At 41.3% G+C, this 23,660-nt stretch overlaps 2 protein-coding genes across 7 annotated transcripts; one reads left to right on the top strand and one right to left on the bottom strand.

Moving 5' to 3' along the window:
• The first annotated feature begins 498 nt into the window (after window positions 1-498).
• On the top strand, window positions 499-23,090 carry rad1 (RAD1 homolog (S. pombe)). Of its 4 annotated transcripts, none has more exons than XM_060943932.1 (6): window positions 499-594; window positions 740-947; window positions 1,029-1,137; window positions 3,666-3,924; window positions 4,802-4,900; window positions 22,675-23,090. In XM_060943932.1, exons 2-6 carry the CDS (start codon window positions 759-761, stop codon window positions 22,850-22,852), a joined length of 834 nt encoding a protein of 277 aa, XP_060799915.1. In that variant the 5' UTR covers window positions 499-594; window positions 740-758; the 3' UTR covers window positions 22,853-23,090. The 4 variants fall into 4 exon arrangements, with proteins under 4 accessions (XP_060799915.1, XP_060799914.1, XP_060799917.1 ...); XM_060943931.1 differs by having other exon boundaries at window positions 675-947; XM_060943934.1 differs by lacking the exon at window positions 22,675-23,090 and adding an exon at window positions 9,768-10,642 and having other exon boundaries at window positions 675-947.
• LOC132901499 (intraflagellar transport protein 20 homolog) lies at window positions 8,767-15,899 on the bottom strand. 3 transcript variants are annotated; one of them, XR_009656860.1, is made up of 4 exons: window positions 15,795-15,899; window positions 15,168-15,310; window positions 9,559-9,820; window positions 8,767-9,436 (listed from the first exon to the last, which is right to left on the bottom strand). XR_009656860.1 is itself a non-coding variant. In XM_060943935.1 (3 exons), exons 2-3 carry the CDS (start codon window positions 15,292-15,294, stop codon window positions 9,717-9,719), a joined length of 231 nt encoding a protein of 76 aa, XP_060799918.1. In that variant the 5' UTR covers window positions 15,295-15,310; window positions 15,795-15,899; the 3' UTR covers window positions 8,767-9,716. The 3 variants fall into 3 exon arrangements, 1 of the variants encoding a protein (XP_060799918.1); XR_009656861.1 differs by lacking the exon at window positions 15,795-15,899 and adding an exon at window positions 15,410-15,774; XM_060943935.1 differs by having other exon boundaries at window positions 8,767-9,820.
• Window positions 23,091-23,660: the final 570 nt, after the last annotated feature.

The following is a 23,660-nucleotide window of genomic DNA, read 5'->3' as shown; positions in this document are numbered from 1 at the left end:
CTGGACAAGTTGCCAGGTCATCACAGGGCTGACACACAGACAACCATTCACACTCACATTCACACCTACGCTCAATTTAGAGTCACCAGTTAACCTAACCTGCATGTCTTTGGACTGTGGGGGAAACCGGAGCACCCGGAGGAAACCCACGTGGACACGGGGCTCGAACCCGGACCTTCTTGCTGTGAGGCGACCGTGCCGCCCCTTGACAGAAAATGTACTTTTAATACTTAAGTATTTTTAAACTTAAGTAAAAATTTGACTGGACAACTTTCACTTGTATCAGAGTAACATTTGAGCACCGGGATCTGTACTTTGACTTAAGTCATGAAGTTGGGTACTTTGTCCACCTCTGCACTACACTACTGTACTGCCTAATTGGATTTTAAAAAAAGAAAAGGAAAAAAAAGAAAAGAAAAAAAGAAAAGATAAGAAAAAAGAAAATCCCTCAAATTGCTCCAGCACACTCCAGTCACTAGGTGGCAGTAATAATAAAGAATGTCAATGAAGAAGAAGAAGCTTCATAGCTTGAGCGCCAGGTGTTTCCTTATCCAATACTGATATGTAATATTTATCTGTAAGTGTGTTCTGTAGGTGAGTATAACACGTGTTATAACAGTTATTGTATCTCTGTTTACTATATAAATGTAAGAAAATAAAGTTTTCGCCTTCAGGTTGGAAGGAAAGAGAGTTAAACACACTGAAGTCCAGGATTGTGTTGAGTCTGTTGTGTGTGCAGATGTTGGTCAGTGAGCAGTATGCCTCTGCTAACCCAGTCAGGACAGGAGGAGTATGTTCTGGTCGCCAGTCTGGATAATGTAAGGAACCTTTCCAACATCCTCAAAGCAATATCCTTCAAAGACCAGGCAATATTTAATGCAACACAAAATGGACTCAAAGTTACTGTCGAGGAGTCCAAGTGTCTTCAAGCTAATGCCTTCATTCAGGTTGGTGCTGTAGGTGGATCATTTGAAAATACTGCCAGCTCTCACTGGTCTCTGTGACAGAAAGTGTGTTTGTTTCTCCAGGCGGAGATATTTCAAGAATTCACCCTCAAGGAGGATGTAGTTGGGTTTCAGGTGAACCTCACAGTGCTGCTTGATTGCCTCACCATCTTTGGGGGAAGCACAGTGCCAGGCATGTAGTGAAAACTGTAATAATACTGTGTGTGTGTGTTATAGATCAATAATTGTGCAAGTCAAACAGCTATAAGATCTGACACTGATGTGCAGTACTGTACAAGTCTTGGACACACTGTTATTTTTAGTACAAACTTTGTTATAGGTTTTTATTGAGGTGTAGTGGTTAGCACTGTCGCCTCACAGCAAGAAGGTCCGGGTTCGAGCCGAGTGGCCGGCGAAGGTCTTTCTGTCTGGTGTTTGCAGTGATGGGAATAACGGCGTTACTTTTTTTAGTAATGAGTAATCTAACTAATTACTTTTTACATCGTTATAACGCCGTTCCCGTTACTTACAATAAAATGCTCTGCGTTACTTTATTAAAGCTGTTCTCATCTGGCACGCTGCTTGTTCAGCCTTTCTTTACTCTGCTTTAGTGAGGGGCGGGGAGACACGAGACAACGGCATAGTCAGCCACTCAGAGTAGATTTGGACAACATACGTAGGTAGGCTCCGCCTACTGCACTACTGCGCACACTTTCAATGAGAAGTTGAACACAGCGATGGCGAGCGGTCAGCCCAACACTGCGCTTTCAAACTGGAAATACAGCCATTGCTTTTCATTACTTGAAATAAAAGGCAAAAATGTCTATGTGCAATGCACATTATGTCGAGGAACAAAGCGTTTGTCCTCGTCAGTGGCCAGTAATTAGTAACAATTTTAATAACTACAAAAATATATTAAATTTGATAGATGTCTTATCTCACATTGTCCCACAAAAATATTAATATAGTGTAGATAACGTTACTAACTGGTTCTGTTAAGTGTCCATTTCAGTCATTAAACACATTTAACATTCACTTTTATTATGATTACACTAATTGAATGTTTTTTTTTTTTTTGGGGGGGGGGGACACAGAATGTAACGGAATAATTACTTTCCCTGGTAATTAGTTACTTTTATGACAAAGTAACTCCGTTAGTAACTCAGTTACTTTTTGGGAAAAGTAACTAGTAACTATAACTAATTACTTTTTGAAAGTAACGTGCCCAACACTGGGTGTTTGTATGTTCTCCACATGTCCATGTGGGTTTCCTCTGGGTGCTCCGGTTTCCCCCACAGTCCAAAGACATGCAGGTTAGGTTAACTGGTGGCTCTAAATTGACCGTAGGTGTGAATGTGAGTGTGAATGGTTGTCTGTGTCTATGTGTCAGCCCTGTGATGACCTGGCGACTTGTCCAGGGTGTACCCCGCCTTTCGCCCGTAGTCAGCTGGGATAGGCTCCAGCTTGCCTGCGACCCTGTAGGACAGGATAAAGCGGCTACAGGTAATGGATGGATGGATCATCATATGAAATATTTACTTTGTTTTCATGTATTCCTGTGTACTGCTATTTATAGTTGTTTTTTTAAACATGGAAGTGTTTAAAGTCAAACAAAACGCAAAAATAAACACCAATCGCAGCAAGTGCCCTGATGTTTATATTAAAAATAAAACTTTATAACAATTTATACATTTTAAAAGTTATGACATTGCTAAAAATAGGCTTACTGGGGCCCAGCCATTTGCACTGAAACTGGATATCTGTCTGTGACATAACCGGTTCACTCGTACACCGTTTACCTTCGTTACACAGAGCCATCAAATAAAGACTTAGAATTCTTTAAAAAAATAAATCCCCAGGTGCTACTGCTCTCTGTCTCGCTTTGTGTGTGTGTTGTCACTGCTTCAGATGGGTTAAATACAGAGAGAATTTCACTGTTATAGAATATATGTGACAAAGGCTTCTAACTCTAAAAACGTAATCAGAAATGTTCTGTAACCGTGTGATTTTTAGTGGCAACAAAATCCACAAATCAACAGACTTCACTTTTATGAAGTTTAAATCTCACTCGGCTAGATAACGCATACGCAGTACTGACACAGACACTAGTAAACAGTGTCAGCTGTCATAGCAATGCGATTCTTTCCATATAAAAAGATCAGTTTTCTCAGTGAATAAAAACAAACAAAAGCATGTCATGTAAAAATACAAGTGAAATTAAATATTTTGGAAGAAATACAAAACACTATGAGGAGCCGGCAATGGCATTTATAGATAGCAAAAGGCTCGCAAAGGGTGTGTGTGTGTGTTCATTGCTTCAATGATCGGGCTTATTTTTACACCCAAACGCTTGACACTCAGCATCTTTAGGGTTGTTTCCAACAATTTAGAAGCGACGTATCCACTAGATCTCAGCCTCGGTAAGTCATGTGGTGTGTAAATGATGTCACAATCTCTGATTCTCGCATAATTTGGACTCAAAGAGCGATATTTGAACCTTGGAGAGAGTATGATGTCAGTGCCCAGGGACTTTTTTTTAAAATAAAATCTGTACACAGTATACAGGTACCAATATGAACGAGTGAACACTCGAACATGTCCTGTATGGATATTATCTGTCTGTTAATCTTTAAGTTCATTATTTTTGAAGGCATCTTTGCTCGACGGAATTCCTTTGCATGTACCTAAGACTTCTGACTGATCTTTTCTTTTCCTGTGAAGGAGTGAGCACAGCTCTGAGAATGTGCTACAATGGCTATGGCTACCCGTTAACCCTGTTCCTGGAGGAGGGAGGAGTGGTAACCATTTGCAAGATTAACACCCAGGAGCCAGAGGAGCCTTTAGATTTTGATTTCTGCAGCACCAATGTCACCAACAAGGTGATCCTTCAGTCAGACAGCCTGAAAGAGGCATTTTCAGAGCTGGACATGACCAGTGAAATCCTGCAGCTAACAATGTCACCAAGTCATCCCTATTTCAGGTACAGGTATATTAATTAAATATGATTTTTGGAGACAATGGTTTAAATTTCAACTTTATAAAAGATCAAGTGACTCTAGGTGGATGAGATTTATTATCTCGAAACCTTGTTCCTGGATAGACTGGGGATCATTGCAGCTCAGAAGGTCCCAAAGCTGTTCAGAGGATATGATAAAAGATATATGGCCACCCTTTGTCTTGAAAACTGCCTGCAGGTTATCAGAGAATATTTATATCACATTCAGTCAGGGAGATGCAAAAAATTTGAACTGAAATCTCATCTCATCTCATTATCTCTAGCCACTTTATCCTTCTACAGGGTCGCAGGCAAGCTGGAGCCTATCCCAGCTGACTACGGGCGAAAGGCGAGGTACACCCTGGACAAGTCACCAGGTCATCACAGGGCTGACACATAGACACAGACAACCATTCACACTCACATTCACACCTACGGTCAATTTAGAGTCACCAGTTAACCTAACCTGCATGTCTTTGGACTGTGGGGGAAACCGGAGCACCCGGAGGAAACCCACGCGGACACGGGGAGAACATGCAAACTCCACACAGAAAGGCCCTCGCTGGCCCCGGGGCTCGAACCCGGACCTTCTTGCTGTGAGGCGACAGCGCTAACCACTACACCACCGTGCCGCCTGAACTGATATCATTTTGACTATTAATATCTTAATATACACAATTTGATCATTTGTGATAAAATGAAACCTTACACATGAAATGGCTTTTTGTTGTTTTCCATTTTTTGCACCGAAATTGATCATTATAAAGTGCACTCACACTGTATATTAGAGGTATTTTGCTAAAGTATTAAGCTCTATGTTGCTGTTAATATCCCTCTAATATAACTTCTACTTTCCCCCCAGGCTGTCTACATTCGGAAATTCAGGAAACGCCCATTATGACTATCCCAAAGACTCGGACATGATGGAGCTCTTCCAGTGCACTAAGACACAGACCAACAGGTAAAAGATGACTTGACTTTTAGTCGTTCCCTCTTCATCATACCGTATATTGGCCTGTTAGAGGTGCAGCCATTTTGTAGTGTTGTCCATATTCTCAGTTTACATCTAGAATATCTCTCATTTATATTGAGAATATATCTCTTTATTCTATCCACATTCACTGGATATGAGCATTCACATGCTCTGATTGGCTCTTCTACTACTAGGATATCAGCTCATATACCATGAGTAGAGAAAAACAAAGTGGCAGCGCGTGTTGCTGAATCAACCGAGGACAAAATAAAACTACTCGAAAACAAAATACAAAAAAAAAAAAAGCCACAAAATATGGAATAAAAGTATTTGATGGTAAGAATGCATCTTTTTTCATTTTTCAAGAATTATTATTATTATAGCATTTTTCACAAATTGCTCCTGTCATTTCGCCAGTTTCTTTACATTCTAAGTGGAAATTATTTTGTTGGGCGTTTTGTAAAGTTTTTATTTATTGAATTTGCAAAAAAAAAAAAATGCTCTTGTTCTCAAAATCCAGTGAATGTGGATAGAATAAAACAGTTATTCCACTCAATCTTGTCGTACCTGGCTTATAGACAACTCAGTGCTACGTGCCTCGTCAGCTATCAGCTCGTGTACGACTTGATTTTGTGGAATAACTTAAATTTTAACTACAACGTTTTTCATTTATATTTACTGTGTGTGAGATATATGCACACACACACACACACACACACACACACACACACACACACACACATATATATATATATACACACATATATACACACAGTAGTTAGCTGCGCTGGTATGCATACCGATAACTACGTTTTGAGCTGAAAGTACTTGTACTGCAAAAAATGATATCTTAGGAAGTGAAAATATCTTGAAAATAGTTGAAACGATCTAGCATTTCCTATTAGAAGAATACAAGACACCAATTCTGAGATTATCAAACATAGTTCTAGATTGCAACCGACTTATTCGAAGATGTCTTATCTAGTAAAAATATCTGTCCATGCAGAAAGATAATTTCATTAGTGTTAAGTCATTTTCTCCTCAAATTCAGTTTTAAATTTTTTGCATTGTGGTATGATAGTGGAGACGTACTGAGTGTCAGTTGGATTTACAGTGCACTATTTTTACATTTTTAATAATTTTAAAATAGACAAAAGTAGTTATGTATTTTTTTTTTACTCTATTTATACAAAACTATTTTTGTCTATTTTTAAATTCTTCGATCCTAACTGTTCAAGCACCAACCAATAAAGCAAATTCCTTGTATGTGAGAACGTACTTGGCAATAAACTTGATTCTTATTCTGATTTATATTCCCTCGAGTTCACTATATTATTATATAGAGTGCACTGTAAATCCAACTGACACTCAGTATGCCTTCACGATCGTACCACAATGCATAGCAAGTACTTTCAGCTCGAGATGTATTTATCAGTATGGATACCAGAGCAGCTAAATACTGTATATGTAAATGAAAAATGCTGTTGGAGTTAATATAGAGATTTGTTTTTAATTCTTCTGTATTTTTGTGGATTTAGTTTGCTGATACACGAAGCATTCTAGGTTAGGTCAAGTCGAGTCAGTTTATTTCTATAGCGCTTTTAACAACAGACATTGTCACAAGGCTACAGAAGCGTATTGCTGCCACACCGGAAAAAAAATCAATATCACATGAAAAGTTTGTGATAATTTTTTTTTCTTGTTATAACAATATATTTTCACGTTCTAATGTGATAATTTGGTTTCACAATATAATGTGATTAGTTTAAACTCATGTTTGAATGAATGAGGTGTGCGGAGAACAAACTGAGTAATATGGTTCATTTACATGATTTAGGCGGCACGGTGGTGTAGTGGTTAGCGCTGTCGCCTCACAGCAAGAAGGTCCTGGGTTCGAGCGCCGTAGCCGGCGAGGGCCTTTCTGTGCGGAGTTTGCATGTTCTCCCCGTGTCCGCGTGGGTTTCCTCCGGGTGCTCCGGTTTCCCCCACAGTCCAAAGACATGCAGGTTAGGTTAACTGGTGACTCTAAATTGAGCGTAGGTGTGAATGTGAGTGTGAATGGTTGTTTGTCTATGTGTCAGCCCTGTGATGACCTGGCGACTTGTCCAGGGTGTACCCCGCCTTTCACCCGTAGTCAGCTGGGATAGGCTCCAGCTTGCCTGCGACCCTGTAGAAGGATAAAGCGGCTAGAGATAATGAGATGAGATTTACATGATTTAATCAAGTTGTATTTCATACTTGGGTTGAGACACAGCGAGATTCTGCTGTTATTGAACACAGTGGATGACATTGTAATAAGTATGCACACTCCAAGAAGGATTTCAAAATACATGGAGCTGTACAGAAGGAAGAACAAGTCCAACCTGGTGAAGGTAGCATCATTTCTCATTGATCAGCTGGAAGGGCATGAACAGCTCCATGGTTAGACGCTTCCTCCAGCGGGTCAGACTCGATCTATCTTCTGTACAGCTCCATGTATTTCTCTTCTTTTCCTGATCTGGTCAAAAACTAGGATCGCTTCTGTACAGAGGTGGACAAAGTACCCAACTTCATTACTTAAGTCAAAGTACAGATCCCGGTGGTCAAATGTTACTCCGATACAAGTGAAAGTTGTCCAATCAAATTTTTACTCAAGTTAAAGTACTGAAGTATTTACTTTTAAAAATACTTAAGTATTAAAAGTACATTTTCTGTCAACACGTTGTATTATTGCCACAACGCCTACAAAACCTAACGCCTCTGAAGCAACCGACTGGATTATATTGTGAATTCACAAAATGAACACATGCTGTGCCATCATGGTGGCTTAACGTTAAGCTAGCTAGTCAGTGAAGCTCCACCTGACATGCCAGCAAACTCTTTTCAAACTCGAAATCATATTGGGCAGCTAACGCTACTAGAAAAGAAAGATTTCTATATTCTGTTTATTTGGCAAGATTATACTAAAATACATTTCTGAAAGGACTTCAGATAAGTTAACGTTATTCATGTTAGTGTAACTCCATTTTTACATGCTAACTAAGTGTCCAAGTTAACTAGCTGTGTGTTAACGTTAGCCGTGGACAAGGCTACGGCAACTTGGCAGGCAAATCCATAGAAAGTCATTTGACTAACCAGACTGTATAGCTGTTGCAACGTTATCGCTAGCTCTAAAAGCACAGACAACTTCGTTACAAGCTTTCTCTTGGAATAAAATGTTTGTTTCTCAATATGCTTCCGCAGGTTAGATGGCAAGTTTTTGTAGGCTGTGATGTGGTTCGTTTTCAGCAAACATTTAAAACTAAATAAATCGTTAATCTTTTCAGAAAACTGAAACATGGGTTCTAGATATGGCCATGGGTGTGTGCATTCTCCAGAAGAACCGCCTCCTGCCATCAACTGATCGTGTTAACGCTGCTGAAAAATCATTAATCTTATACAGTCTATGGACGTGACGTTACCCTAGTGATTACTGATCGGCTGTCTCAGTATCACCTGCGAAAAAACCAATCACGTTTTAGAAAAGAAAAAAAAAATCCACTTTCAAAGCTGCTTCATAGTAACGAGGACCTTGACAGAAATGTAGTGGAGTGAAAAGTGCGATATTTGTCTTTCAAATGTAGTGAAGTCATAAGCTTCCAAAAAAAACAGTACAGATACTCAAAAAGGGTACTTAAGTACATTACTCAAGTAAATGTACTTCATTACTGTCCACCTCTGCTTCTGTGGAACATTACAATATTCTGAATATTACTTATTTTAAAGATGAAATAATATTTGACCAGAATGATATATTGTTGATCAAGGAATGAATCAGTGGCCATCACTGCTGTTCATCACAAAGCTGTATGATTTACAACAGATGTAGACCCGCATGAGCAAAATAGTTTTATTCAAATATACATGACGTCTGTCAAAGCAAGCATGACTGACGGCAGGTGCTGCGTCAGGATTTTAATAATGTACTGTAAACAAAGTAAATAAATGCACTGTTTGGTGATTGAAATTTCCTGAACTTTAAATGCACTTCCTCTTGTGGTCCCATGAAAAACCAAGAGTGTCAAGAAATTAAAGATACGATAAAATCAAAAGTGTTCAAGTCACAAAAAGAATACAAAATGTACAGATAATCACTCGTCCTGATTTTGTAATTATTTACAGTAACATGCAGGTACTGTATTTTACCTGGTAGCAAAAAGTATTAAAATAAGATTTACAGAACAATTCTATATAAATAGTATAAATATTTTGTTTTATATCTAAATACTTATTTAATGCCTTATTGTGGAACAGATGTGTTACATTTGTAACCCCAGGAACTGGGTCATATGCTGAGGTTGTTGAATCCACGGACTGAAACAAATGACCAAGTGAGAATCCCACTTCTTATTGGTGAAGTCATTTTCAGAGACGCATAGCATCATACTTTCTGTCCTCTTGACAAAATGCTGAAGAAAAGATGATCATTTCTGCAGCATAAACTGGTCAATGAACTCATTCTGCTCCGCTTCGACTTTGGAAAGAGCTTCGTATTCAATTCTGTACCTGGAAAAAAGCAGAACAGAGAACTTGGAGGGAAGGTTTGTGTGCACGCAGCCACAGTCAGCTACATCTGGCTACTACATCTGGTGACAAACAACAAAAGGTCACAATGCCCATGAGGAAACCTTTCCAGCTGTATCCTCTTCTCTGCAATTAGAGCCTGGAGCTGTTGCTGCTGAGCCTCTCGTTGTTTCACAACTGATTTCAGCAGATTTCTAGCACCTATTGCCTGTTAAAAAAAATACATGTCAAGTTCATACAATTCATGGTCAATTTCAGAATTTTAAATTAATATACGTGCCTTCATTTTTTCTTTTTCTGCTTCCTTGGCCAGTTCATCCACCATTTCAACGAGTCCACCTACTGTCTTCTGAAACTGCCCAACTTCTGTTATCAAAAAACAATGAAGTATGTTGTTAAATCACAGTGAGGACCGTTAATGGGTAAATAAACCATTCTGTCAACAAGTGTACGCTTCTACACTCCTAGAACCTCCATTCATTTATCTCCAGAACACTGGGCATGAGGCAGGAACACACCCTGAGAGAACGCCAGTCCATCACTGCACCTTCTGCCCACACACACAGGCAATTTATTACTGCCAGGTCACACAATGGCATGTTTTTGGGAGGCGGAGAAAGCGAAAAGAGAGAAAACTCATGTGGACACACAAAACTCTGGCATGGTGGTACACTGGTTTCCTCTGTTGCCTCACAGCAAACAGGTTCTGGGGTCCTTTCTGTGTGCAGTTTGCATGTTCTCCTCATCCCTGTGTGATTGATTTTTTTTCCCCCCTCCCATAGTCCAAAGACATGCAGAGTCGGTCAATGGCTACTCTAAACTGCCCAAAGGTGTGAGTGTGTGTGAACGGCTGCCTGTCTCTCTGTGTTCACCCTGTGATAGACTGGTGACCTGTCCAGGGTGAAGCCCGCCTCTCACTTAGTGCCAGCTGGGATTTGCTCCAGCCCACTTGCGACCCGCAAAGAGGCAGCATGAACGAATGAATGAATGCCTGTGAAGCTGACTGACACGGCAAACATTACGCATGTGAACTTTTCATCACACTTCTAATGTGTGTGTTACTGACTGGATCGATACCAAGTATGGGCTGATACACACCGCTTCAGTATCATATTGAAAATGGAAAACGTGCGATCAGTGCAAACTTATAAATATTTTTAATTTGAAAATATCTTGAAGACTTCCTGTAGCTACAGTGGTGCTTGAAAGTTTGTGAACCCTTTAGAATTTGATATTTCTGCATAAATATGACCTAAAACATCATCAGATTTTCACACAAGTCCTAAAAGTAGATAAAGAGAACCCAGTGAAACAAATGAGACAAAAATATTATACTTGGTCATTTACAGTATTTATCAAGGAAAATGATCCAATATTACATATCTGTGAGTGGCAAAAGTATGTGAACCTTTGCTTTCAGTATCTGGTGTGACCCCCTTGTGCAGCAATAACTGCAACTAAACGTTTCCGGTAACTGTTGATCAGTCCTGCACACCGGCTTGGAGGAATTTTAGAACAGCTTCAACTCTGGGATGTTGATGGGTTTCCTCACATGAACTGCTCGCTTCAGGTCCTTCCACAACATTTCCATTAGATTAAGGTCAGGACTTTGACTTGGCCATTCCAAAACATTCACTTTATTCTTCTTTAACCATTCTTTGGTAGAATGACTTGTGTGCTTAGGGTCGTTGTCTTGCTGCATGACCCACCTTCTCTTGAAATTCAGTTCATAGACAGATGTCCTGACATTTTCCTTTAGCAGGCATGCAAACTGGTCAGGGGTGAAAAAGGTGAGAAGGATGCACAGGGACACGGCACGCGCGCAAAAGTACATTTCGTAGTCTACGTTACAAAAAAAAATTGCAACCAGTGACATCTTGAATTTAATACAGTACAAAATAACTTTCCATAAACATGTCTTAATAAGTTACTGTTGAGTGGCCGGTAAATTGTACCATTTATTTGTCAGTGGCCGGTAAAGTTTGATATTTTGTGAAGTTAATTTTCACCCCTGTGTACAACACAGTGGGCTATTTACAAAAAGGTATATATTACTGCCTGTGCTATCTAACAGACCTACCCCAGAGGACACACCTGGCCAATCCCTGTCTGTCAATTTTCTTAAAGACATCACCTATGTGAAATCAGGGGCGGATCTAGAAAAATATTTATGGGGTGGCAAGAGGGGGGCAGGAATTTTTGAGGGGTGGCAACATATTACAGACATGTGTATATATACTGAATTTAATCACAGTTTGACGACAAATAGTATGTACACACTACAAAAGGGCACAGACTGCCATTTACCAACTCATACAGATAAACTTAATCTCATGCCTTTATTGTTCACGAAGAACACACATTCTCAGATGAGGTCTATACCGTTTCTGGACAGTTTTATACTGTATATGCAAAAGAACAGACACTAAAAAACAACAATAACAACACTGCTTCAAGTTCAGCATGATTTAAACCATTTACACCAGTGTCACATTTTATAGTTTTTTTTCCTCACGCTTTGTAAAGGCTCACCAGTGAGCATAACATGAACTTGTCATGCCTACAACAGCTGAATACGGCGATTTCCATGTTGCTCAGCAAAACGCTTCACAAATTTATCAAGATCTAATGCTTTTGTGCGCTTTGATTCAATGCTGAGTACAGCCAAACTTGATAGTCTCTTTTCTGTCATAGTCAACCGCAAATAAGTCTTTATGAGCCTGAGAGATGAAAAACTTTGTTCACAGGATGCACTGCTCACAGGCAAGACAACCGCTATTTTACACAACCTGAACAACTCAAAAAAACCCAACATCATCATCTTGGTATGGGTCCAAAAACAGTGAACTCCATGAGAGTGGTAGGACTCTCCTGTTCCCCCTTTTTTCTGTCTAGTACTCTCCTCGTCTGATGTAACTCATGTTTAAGATCCTCAATATTTGAATCATAAGCTTCAGCCAATAGCAATGTTTTCCTTGACAGACGGTGAATCAATATTAACTTTTGTGGCCGACTTTACACAAAACTAATGTCAGACCTAGCTAACATTAGGCCAAAAAAAAAAAGTGTGTTTCAGGTAACATGAAATACTAAAATAAGGTCGGTAGGTAGGAAATTTTTTTTCTTAATTTGTTTTATTTTGTTCGAAAAAATTAACACAAGTAAACATCTTACAAAATAGTATTTTGGCACAGAATCCTTTATACCACACATCATAATAAAATAAGTGTTTTAAATCTTTAAACGAATAAAAAAAAAATTGCAAGAGTTCGAGTTATGATCTGCGGAAGCGTATTGCTGCCACACTCAAAAAAAAAATTGGCTTAGACTCAAGTAATTACATGAAAAGATATTGTTAGAGTTATCACGTTTTTACAATATATTTATCATGTAATAACATCACGTAATTTCATGATACGAAATTATCACGTTATTTCATGATATTTTCATGTGATAATGTGAAAACACCTTATCAAGAAATAACGTGAAAATATGGTTTAACGTCCTAGGCTAGGCTACTTCCATTAAAAGCAGACGGCCTCGCCTAGCCTACTGTAGAACTTGGGTCGAGCAAAAACATGGCTGAATCCTGAATGACTCCTATTTGTATAAATAGGGGACTACATAGGCGGCTAAATGTAGGGTTTTTCCCTGCCATGGAAGTGCACTTGTATACTGAAGAGGAAGCAATTTGCATTACAGCCAGGAGGGCTGATAGAAGTGGCAAAACATTTTACTTTTTATCGTTTCTTTCACAACTTGAATGCGTTGAAACAAAAAATTATGACAAACTAACGCCACTTACACTAAAATATCGAGGGAAATTTGTAATAACTTTACGGTCGGCAATTTCGACGCGGAAATTCTCGATCGGTCGGGTTACCGGAAACACTTTTTTTTTGCCTTACATGTATAGTTAGCTAAATAACCTTCTCCAACCTGATTTTTATCCTCTCAAAATCAGCATCGCAACTATGCTAGCACTGTTCATTCATTATAATTTCATTTTTTGATAAATAGTTAATCAGCTTTTACCCCTTTCCTCCCGTGTCTCCTTTCCTCGCGACTCCTGGCTCCCTCGCTTCGCGCCTCTCAATTTTCCAAAACAACCAATCTCTGGCGTTATCTCGTGCTGCATTCGCCACAGTCGGACATTTGGAAATTCGCGCACGTAAATGTCAAATTGGCCGTAATTTTTCTTTGAATTCGTCGCTGCCAACTGGGGTAGCAGCAGGGGTGGCAAGGCTTTCTTTTAGAGTGGCATATGCCACCCCGGTAGATCCGCCCATGGTTATTCACCCCCGAGCACGCTGGAAACTGTTCCATTGGTATTCAGATTCAGTCGCGAGATGAGGTTGCCAGATCTCTCTATAAAAAGGTGACTTTGCGGTCTGAATCTGTGGAATATTCGTAAGCGAGGACTGGCAACCAGCAGTGGGTTGTGCACCAGCTGATCAGAACTCCAATGGAAAAGAAGCGTGTTAGTAACTGTTTATCTTGATTGGCTGTAACCTTGTAAGTGAAATGTTTGGCAACAATAGCGTTGTAGCCTGCCTACCCCCCCCCCCCCCCCCCAAAAAAAAAAAACTCTTCGGATCTACACGATTCACACAAGTGACCTATTTTGGGACCAAAACGGCGAATTTCGCCGAAAGGTGAGGAGTTTGCATGTGTGCTTTAGAATTCGCTGATGTAATTCAGAATTCATTGTTCCATCAATGATGGCAAGTCGTCCTGGCCCAGATGCAGCAAAACAGGCCCAAACCATGATACTACCACCACCATGTTTCACAGATGGGATAAGGTTCTTATGCTGGAATGCAGTGTTTTCTTTCTCCAAACATAACGCTTCTCATTTAAACCAAAAAGTTCTATTTTGGTCTCATCCGTCCACAAAACATTTTTCCAATAGCCTTCTGGCTTGTCCACGTGATCTTTAGCAAACTGCAGACAAGCAGCAATGTTCTTTTTGGAGAGCAGTGGCTTTCTCCTTGCAACCCTGCCATGCATACCATTTGTTGTTCAGTGTTCTCCTGATGGTGGACTCATGAACATTAGCCAATGTGAGAGAGGCCTTCAGTTGCTTCGAAGTTACCCTGGGGTCCTTTGTGACCTGGCCGACTATTACACGCCTTGCTCTTGGAGTGACCTTTGTTGGTCGACCACTCCTGGGGAGGGTAACAATGGTCTTGAATTTCCTCCATTTGTACACAATCTGTCTGACTGTGGATTGGTGGAGTCCAAACTCTTTAGAGATGGTTTTGTAACCTTTTCGAGCCTGATGAGCATCAACAACGCTTTTTCTGAGCTCCTCAGAAATCTCCTTTGTTCGTGCCATGATACACTTCCACAAACATGTGTTGTGAAGATCAGACTTTGATAGATCCCTGTTCTTTAAATAAAACAGGGTGCCCACTCACACCTGATTGTCATCCCATTGACTGAAAACACCTGACTCTCTAATTTCACCTTCAAATTAACTGCTAATCCTAGAGGTTCACATACTTTTGCCACTCACAGATATGTAATATTGGATCATTTTCCTCAATAAATAAATGACCAAGTATAATATTTTTTGTCTCATTTGTTTAACTGGGTTCTCTTTATCTACTTGTGTGAAAATCTGATCTTGTTTAGGTCGTATTTATGCAGAAATATGGAAAATTCTAAAGGGTTCACAAACTTTCAAGCACCACTGTCTGAGTAAACTTACTGTCAACAAAGTCTTGGCATTCCTCTTTGAGCTCGGTGGTTTTCTGGGAGACATCTGGATCGAGGACTCGTAACTTGTTGAGTTCATCGAAGTGAAGTCCAGCGTCTGCTAGTGGATCTTGAGCCATGACCAGGAACCAGAACCTGTTTGGGTTGAATCACACCACCATATGGGTTTGAGCTCAGTGACGCGTCAGTTAGTCTGGAACAATGAAGCTAAACACAACTAAAAGGATAATATACCCTAAACACCACCACGGTCCACTATTGTCTGGAGAATCAGAACCAGAATTCCTTTAGCAGGAACCGCGCACTGACAACAAAACAAGCAGCAGCCAGAGCAAAATAAACCGGTATCTGTCGATATAAAGACACCACAGGAGTCCAGCTCCTGCTTCTGCTGTTTAAACCCTACCACAACATTTAGACACTGAAGGAACCGCTCTCTCTCTCTCTCTCGGGCCGAACCGTGTACCGGCTCACCGACACGTAGCTCTGCGGCTAACCGACAGCAGCAAGGCTAACATGCTAACCAATAACACAACAGCATGGACAAGGGAGAGAAAAGCCCAGTATGGGGTCAAAGTGCGTGTTCCACTCAATAACACAACTTCCGGTTTTATCTCACCGGAAAAGCCCCGAGTCACTTGCTGTCCTCGCGAGCGCGCCGGGTTCTGCGCCTCAGGAACCGAGTCCAGTCGGTGCGCGTGACTCCACCTCCATTCCACTGTGTCACGGTTGCCTTGGAGACGGGGGGAGAGATAGTGATGTAATCAGTGTTTATCTGATCAGACTTTTTATCTGCAGAACACTGAGAGCAGAACATCCAGCCCAAACAAGTAGAATAGAATAGAAAGCCTTTATTGTCACTATACACATGTACAATGAGATTAAAGCATCTCCAATAACAGTGCAAAACAGCGTGTAGAGAGAGAGAGAGGGGGGGAGGAGAGAGAAAAAAGTGGGGGGAGTGTGTAAGGGGTCACAGGTGTATGTGTTGTGTTACACATTATGGAGTGAGGTATTGCTCATTGCACATATAAATTATTGCACGAGAGATTCACATTATAAAATAAAATATTACACATTTATGAAGTATTGCAAGGTAAGGTAGGTGCACAGACTTGGTGTGTGTAAGGTGCACAGTCCTTAGGTGTATGTGCTGTATGTAAGGTGCACAGATAAGAGATGGGGCTTAAAGTGCATATTCTGGACCAATTTCATTTTTATTTTTTTTAATATGAAAGTATGTCCCTTTACACACACATCCAGAAGGGTAATTTTGCACAAGGCCATCTGTCTACAGCAGAAAAAAACAAAAACAAAACGCGTCTGGAAAAATCCCAAGGGAGTCTGGAGCCAGATTCGTGACGTCACCTGCGGAAGCGCCAGCAGGCTGCACGAGCTTTGCACGGTTTCAGTGCACAGCCTGTGTAGACCAAGCGCTCCCATTTCTCTCTCATTGTCCGGTCTTTTGGGAAACAATGAGTACTAATCCCATCAAGATTGGTGTTGCTACACCCTCCTATGATACATCTGATTTTAATAATTACGCGATAACGAAGATATTTGCAGAAAACCACCAGGTCGTTTTCTCATAAACAAACCAGCGCTGACGTAGGATTCAGAGGCGTCCCGCACGCGACGTCACGAAAATCAATGTTTACCGGGAAATCCAAATGGCAAGTTTTTTCAGAGGCGGAGCAATTCGCCTCAAATGGCTTGATTCAGTTGTAAGAGTCCAGAATGTCCTCCAGGTGTGACTTTCAACTGTCCACTACAGGAGCGATGTGATGAGACTCCAACCAAACACAGGGCACCAGGATGGATCAGGCATGTGTGTGTTCACTGCTTCAGATGGGTTAAAGGGCTGATGACACGAACATGACTCTATGCAATTTCTTAAATAAACTATACAACATGGCAAACATGTTAGATTTCTGTTATAATTACGTGAAAAGAAGCTGTTGTTACGCGAATATCCAACTTTTAATTGCACAGCGCAAGAAAACTGGGTCCGTGGCTCGCGGCCATGTTGTGACGTCAGCGGAAGAACACACTGCGGTTCACTGGCTGTTCTACTCTGGTTCTACTCAATGGAAATGGCGCATGAAAACGCCGGTGAACTCTCTAGTGCTAGCTCTTCCTCTTCTGGGAGTCTAGAATTGTGTTGATCTCTTCCGAATAGAATCTATGATAGTCTACCCTCTTTACCCTTTGCCTCTCGTTGCTAGGCGGCAGCTTTCACAAGCAAATACATGACTGATATCACGCCGACTTTATGATTACATTTATGATTATCATGTAGAATCTATAGCTCTACGTACCTTTATCTTATGTCATTTCACAACACATGTTCTGACAGGAGGACTGTCTTTGGATCTGGCATAGCTACTAGTAGACCCCCTCTGGAATACTGGCAGTGTTGCCAGATTGGAAGGTTTCCCGCCCAGTTGGGCGGTTTCAAGTGCATTTCAAGGGTGGGTTTTGAACATATTTTGGGCTGGAAAACGTCAGCAGTATCTGGCAACAGATACCGCTGACGTTTTCCAGCCCAAAATATGTTCGAACCCATTTCGAACCCAATTTCAAGGGTGGGTTTTGAACATATTTTGGGCTGGAAAACGTCAGCAGTATCTGGCAACAGATACCGCTGACGTTTTCCAGCCCAAAATATGTTCGAACCCATTTCGAACCCAATTTCAAGGGTGGGTTTTGAACATATTTTGGGCTGGAAAACGTCAGCAGTATCTGGCAACAGATACTGCTGACGTTTTCCAGCCCAAAATATGTTCGAAACCCACCAAAATGCACTTGAAACTGCCCAACTGGGCGGGAAACCTCCCAATCTGGCAACACTGTGTAGGCACTGCTGATGGTAGTAACACACATTTGTGCTGAACTGAACACCCAAGAGATTCTTTTAAGCTGGGAAGGGTGTCAAAACAATCCAAATCGAAGTGTTCAGAGCACAGGACGGATGTTGGTGAGGGCTCCCACTTGTCATGAGTGCGCCTGACTTGCTTCACCCACTTCGCATGCAGCTCGGGATCTCTGGGAAACTTGAATAAACTTACCCCATCCTTGTGGGTTTTGGAGCAAAAGCCGGCAACACAACGCGAAGGCATAATAACTAATATATATAAAATAATGTCTAATAGAAATACTAATAATGATAAACTGAACACCTCTCGCATCAACAACAAACTGGTAAGTTAGGAGGAAGGTTCTTTCGCTGACGTCATATAGCTCCTCCTCCTCATTCGTCTCCTGGGTGCTGCAGCCCCATCAAATTTGCCCAAATAGCCGCGTTTTTTATCATAACTTGTAAAATAGGCGCCTTCGTGAATTAATATATGGATCATCGGGAATTTTTGTTATAAAACATCGCCAAAGATGTCAAAAACGTGTCATCAGCACTTTAAATGCAAAGAGGAATTTCACAAGTGTGTGATGAATAAAGTTTCAATCTGGTGGTTTCAACTGAATTTTTCTGGTATTGCGCAAGGTAAAAAAATTGCACAAAATGCAACAGATATTTGACCAAAGTTTAATATAAAATAGGAGAATTACATTGATCTTTCTCCTGAATTTACCCGTGATATGCACTTTAAAACACACACCGATCAGTCATAACATGAATGAAAGAAAGTAGTAGAGCAGGTTAAGCAAACCATCGTGCACTTTGTGATATAAGCATGAAATTTGGCATGATTGTTGCTTATAGGTCACTTTTTCAGAAAAAAGTGTTAGCCACGAAAAAAATTAAATATGGCGGCCATTTTTCAAGATGGCCGCCAGACGCATCCTCGTTTCATGTTTTCGTTAAGAAAACACAGAGCAAATTGTTATATAAACATGAAATTTGGCAATAATGTTCTGTGTAGGTCATGTTATCAGTTAAAAGTGCTCGCCCTCCAGAAAATTCAATATGGCGGCCATTTTTCAAGATGGCCGCCAGACGCGTACCCATTTTGTGGCTTTGTTAAAAAGCCACAGTGCATATTGTCTTATGAACCTGAAATTTGGCAATAATGTTCTGTGTAGGTCATGTTTTCAGTTGAAAGTGCTAACAGACCAAAACATTCAATATGGCAGCCATTTTTCAAGATGGCTGCCAGACGCACATCCCCGTTGTGTGGTTGTGCTCATGTGTGCCCCTAAAATGGACTGCTATTGCCGGGATGGCAATGAGCTCTCATTGCTTACAAAATATCCCAAATGGCTTGCGAACCACACAGCCTCTGGCAGTCAAGTGTCCACCCTAGCCTTCCAGAGCCGGCAGGGGTGATTTTGCAGATAGAGGTGGTGCGAAAGGCGGGTATCTGGCACCTCAAAACCAGTTGCTCTTGGCAGAAGAAACTGAGTAATGGCACTAACTGGAAGGGGATGAGGAGGACGAGTAATGGCACTTACTAGAACAGGACTATGAGGACGTCGAGTAATGGCACATCTTCTGGGAGTTCATAGGGCGTAAGAAGAGAGTGTATGTCGCTCACTACCAGGGCACACTGGTGACAGACACTGCTGTGAAACTCAGCATGGGGTTCAATGTCAGCTAAACATTGAGTTAGTATCCCAAATGCAAGTGCTCAAAGGCTGGAATAGGGTGTACTCCACTGTGCAGTTGCCCTTGTGAGATTTTTAAGCAAGGAACAGTGACTGAACTTTGGGCCTAGCCATGCTGGCGATGGCAAAGTAATCCAAATTCAAATGGTCTACCAAACTTCACTTTGGACAGTGGTACATATCCATTCATAAATCAGAGCTGGCAAACCATTTTTATGGTAGGGGGCATTGTCTACCTAAAACTGTGTAATTGGGTGCTGGGGGGGGGTAGCAGTTCAGGGATAAAAGATAGATCTCAGCAATGGATATTTTTGTCGATGTCATAGATTTGACCAAGTTATTTTTCACTGTTGAGCATTAGCACTATTTTCGTTCACTTGTTTTTCTCTGAAAGGCCTATGAGCATGCTGGAAAATCATGTGACCAATTCATTTGGGACTATTTGATGGAAGGATCAATCAGCAAGAAACAACTCTTGGAGCTTAGGAAAGATATGGGAATTTTCCCAAAAAAGCATTGGAATGTAAGGGTTTCACAAGATTATCCACTGTGAAAAATAGGCTTTTCATCATGCCAGATTGGCTAATTGTGCAATCATTCTGTTTTTCTGCATGTAATTCAGTATTATAATGGCAATAAATCAAAAATGTTTCATTGAATTTATCTTTTGTACTTTGACACCAGAGCAAGACCACTAACGGGGGATTTTTTGGCGACCATCTTGAAAAAATGGCTGCCATATTGAATTTTTGGGGGGGCTAGCACTTTTAGCTGATAACATGACCTACACAGAACATTATTGCCAAATTTCATGTTCATATCATAATTTGCACTGTGTTTTTTTAGCAAAACCACAAAACAGGGACATGTCTGGTGGCCATCTTGAAAAAATGGCCGCCATATTGAATTTTTTTCGTGGCTAGCACTTTTTTCTGAAAAAGTGACCTATCAGCAACAATCGTGCCAAGTTTCATGCTTGTATCACAAAGTGCACGATTTGGAGCAAAATCTGCCTTAACCTGCTCCACTAAAGAAAGAAAGCACGCACTTTATTCATCACACACTTGTGAAATTCCTCTCTGCATTTAACCCATCTGAAGCAGTGAACACACACACGTCTGATCCATCCTGGTGCCCTGTTTCTAACTGGAGTCTCATCGCATCGCTCCTGTAGAGGACAGCCCCATGTGGACAATGGAAAGTCACACCTGGAGGACGCTCTGGACTCTTACAGTAATGCTTTTATGGCTGAGGACTACAGTTGACTTGCTAACTTTAGGACTGCAGTTGTCATGAACAGTTTTGCACTCAAGTTTCCATCAATGAAGAGTTATAACATCAACGAAACTGACTTCACGTTAAAACTGTTAATGTTATAATCATGTTGTCTGTTGTTGCCCAAATGAGGATGGGTTCCATTTTGAGTCTGGTTCCTCTCGAGGTTTCTTCCTCATGCCGTCTGAGGGAGTTTTTCCTTGCCACCGTCGCCACAGGCTTGCTCATTGGAGATAGATTAGGGATAAAATTAGCTCGTGTTTTAAGTCGTTCAAATTCTGTGAAGCTGCTTTGCGACAGTGTTTATTGTTAACCCCACCGTTGCACTTTATTTCTGTTTTATTATGTTTTGCACTATTTTGATTGTTTATTTTATCGATTGCTTTTATTATTGTCTTTGTACAGTGACCTTGAGTGTCCTGAAAGGCGCCTATAAATAAAATGTAATTATTATTATTATTATTATTATTAAAAGCGCTATACAAATAAACTTGACTTGACTTGACATGCACACACACACACATACCCAGAGCAGTGGGCAGCCATGCTAACAGCACCCGGGAGCAGTTGGAAGTTAGGTGCCTCGCTCAAGGGCACCTCAGCCCAAGGCTGTCCCATATTAACCTAACTGCATCCGCATGTCTTTGGACTGTGGGGGAAACCCACGCAGACACGGGGAGAACATGCAAACTCCACACAGAAAGGCTCTCATGGGCCACTGGGCTCAAACCCAGAACCTTCTTGCTGTGAGGCGACTGTGCTAACCACTACACCACCGTGCCGCCCGTTCACCGATTCCATTCACCGATTCCACTGTTACTGAACACGGTGGATGACACTGTAGTCACTCTGTGCACTAAAGGATTTTAAAATACATGGAGCTGTACAGAATGAGTCCAACCTTCTACATTATCAAGTCTAAAAATATATATTAAAAACAAAACATTTTAGAAGAAGCCTTTATTTGTCACATGCACACTGAAATTCCTCCTCTGCATTTAACCCATCTAAAGCAGTGAACACACAAGTGAGCAATGAGCGCACACACCCAGAGCCATGGGCAGCTATACTACAGTGCTTGGGGAGCAGTTGGAGGTTTGGTGCCTTGCTCAAGGGCACTTAAGCCCAAAGCTGCCCCGTGTCTTTGGAGCGGCATGGTGGTGTAGTGGTTAGCACTGTCACCTCACAGCAAGAAGGTTCTGGGTTCGAGCTCAGTGGCCGACGGGGGGGGGCCTTTCTGTGTGGAGTTTGCATGTACTCCCCGTGTCTGTGTGGATTTCCCCCCACAGTCCAAAGACATGCAGTTAGGTTAACATGGGGTGGCCTTGGGCTGAAGTGCCCTTGAGCAACTGTTCCCCGGGCGCTGTGGTGTGGCTGCCCACTGCTCTGGGTGTGTGTGCGTGTGTTCACTGCTTCAGATGGGTTTAATGCAGAGGATGAATTTCACTGTGCATGAGCGTGCATGTGACAAAGGTTTCTTCTGTGGTGGAAACCAGAGCACCCGGAGGAAACTCACGCAGAACATGCAAACTGCACACAAAGGTGGTTTTTGTTTTGTTTTTTTTGTTACATGAATACAGTGCAAGTGAGTCAACTATTGAAGGCTCTATGAGACTATCATGTATCTAATCCCTGGATTATGAGTTTTGTCTATTCTCTTACAGTTACAAGATGTCCCTATTAAAACCCTCCACCAAGGCACTGGCTCTGTCCTGCAAGGTGTCCGTGAGAACAGATACTCGAGGTTTCCTCTCATTGCAGTATCTTGTACGGAATGATGACGGACAGATTTGTTTTGTTGAATATTATTGCTGTCCTGACGAAGAGGTTGATGAAGAATAAATGAGCATAAAGGGCCACATGTTGTCCTTGTTAAAACTAACCTTTTTTCCCCCAATGTATATATGGAGCCAGGATGCTACAGATTGACTTGTTCATTGTGTTGATTTTAAGGCCATGCTCTTTAAAGCTTCTGTGGTTTCTTGTGTGCATTGTTGTATATTTGATATGGCTGTATAATATGACGAGCAATATTTTGTAGTTTTAGTATTATGTGAATAAATAATGACATTCATTCAAATTTGGATCATAATGCAGGCTTCGGGGCGGCACGGTGGTGTAGTGGTTAGCGCTGTCGCCTCACAGCAAGAAGGCCCGGGTTCGAGCCCTGTGGCCGGCGAGGGCCTTTCTGTGTGGAGTTTGCATGTTCTCCCCGTGTCCGCGTGGGTTTCCTCCGGGTGCTCTGGTTTCCCCCACAGTCCAAAGACATGCAGGTTAGGTTAACTGGTGACTCTAAATTGACCGTAGGTGTGAATGTGAGTGTGAATGGTTGTCTGTGTCTATGTGTCAGCCCTGTGATGACCTGGCGACTTGTCCAGGGTGTACCCCGCCTTTCGCCTGTAGTCAGCTGGGATAGGCTCCAGCTTGCCCGCGACCCTGTAGAACAGGATAAAGCGGCTACAGATAAAGGATGGCTGGATGGAGGCTTGGGTACGATGTGGTCCACTGACCCTCTTTTTTTTTCTAAAATAAAATCAGAGCTCAAATTTATTTTCTAAATATAATCAAATATATTAATCAAGTATATTTTCTACACATAATACAATTATTAACTAAATATTTACCATGATTATTTATTTTATATTAGGAC

The sequence above is a fragment of the Neoarius graeffei genome, chromosome 17 (assembly GCF_027579695.1).
Source record: "Neoarius graeffei isolate fNeoGra1 chromosome 17, fNeoGra1.pri, whole genome shotgun sequence".
In the NCBI taxonomy this organism is placed as follows: Eukaryota; Metazoa; Chordata; class Actinopteri; order Siluriformes; family Ariidae; genus Neoarius; species Neoarius graeffei.
Note: the sequence above shows the minus strand (reverse complement) of the source record. Positions and strands in the feature narration are given on the sequence as shown.

Bases quoted from the DNA above. Each gene is read 5' to 3' on its own strand.
- LOC132901499 (XM_060943935.1), bottom strand. From the start codon at position 15,294: ATGGCTCAAGATCCACTAGCAGACGCTGGACTTCACTTCGATGAACTC. The intron at 9,821-15,167 runs GTAAGTTTACTC...TTTTGATAACAG, and splicing joins ATGCCAAGACTTTGTTGACA to AAGTTGGGCAGTTTCAGAAG.
- rad1 (XM_060943932.1), top strand. From the start codon at position 759: ATGCCTCTGCTAACCCAGTCAGGACAGGAGGAGTATGTTCTGGTCGCC. The intron at 1,138-3,665 runs GCATGTAGTGAA...TTTCCTGTGAAG, and splicing joins TGGGGGAAGCACAGTGCCAG to GAGTGAGCACAGCTCTGAGA. The intron at 3,925-4,801 runs GTACAGGTATAT...CTTTCCCCCCAG, and splicing joins CCAAGTCATCCCTATTTCAG to GCTGTCTACATTCGGAAATT.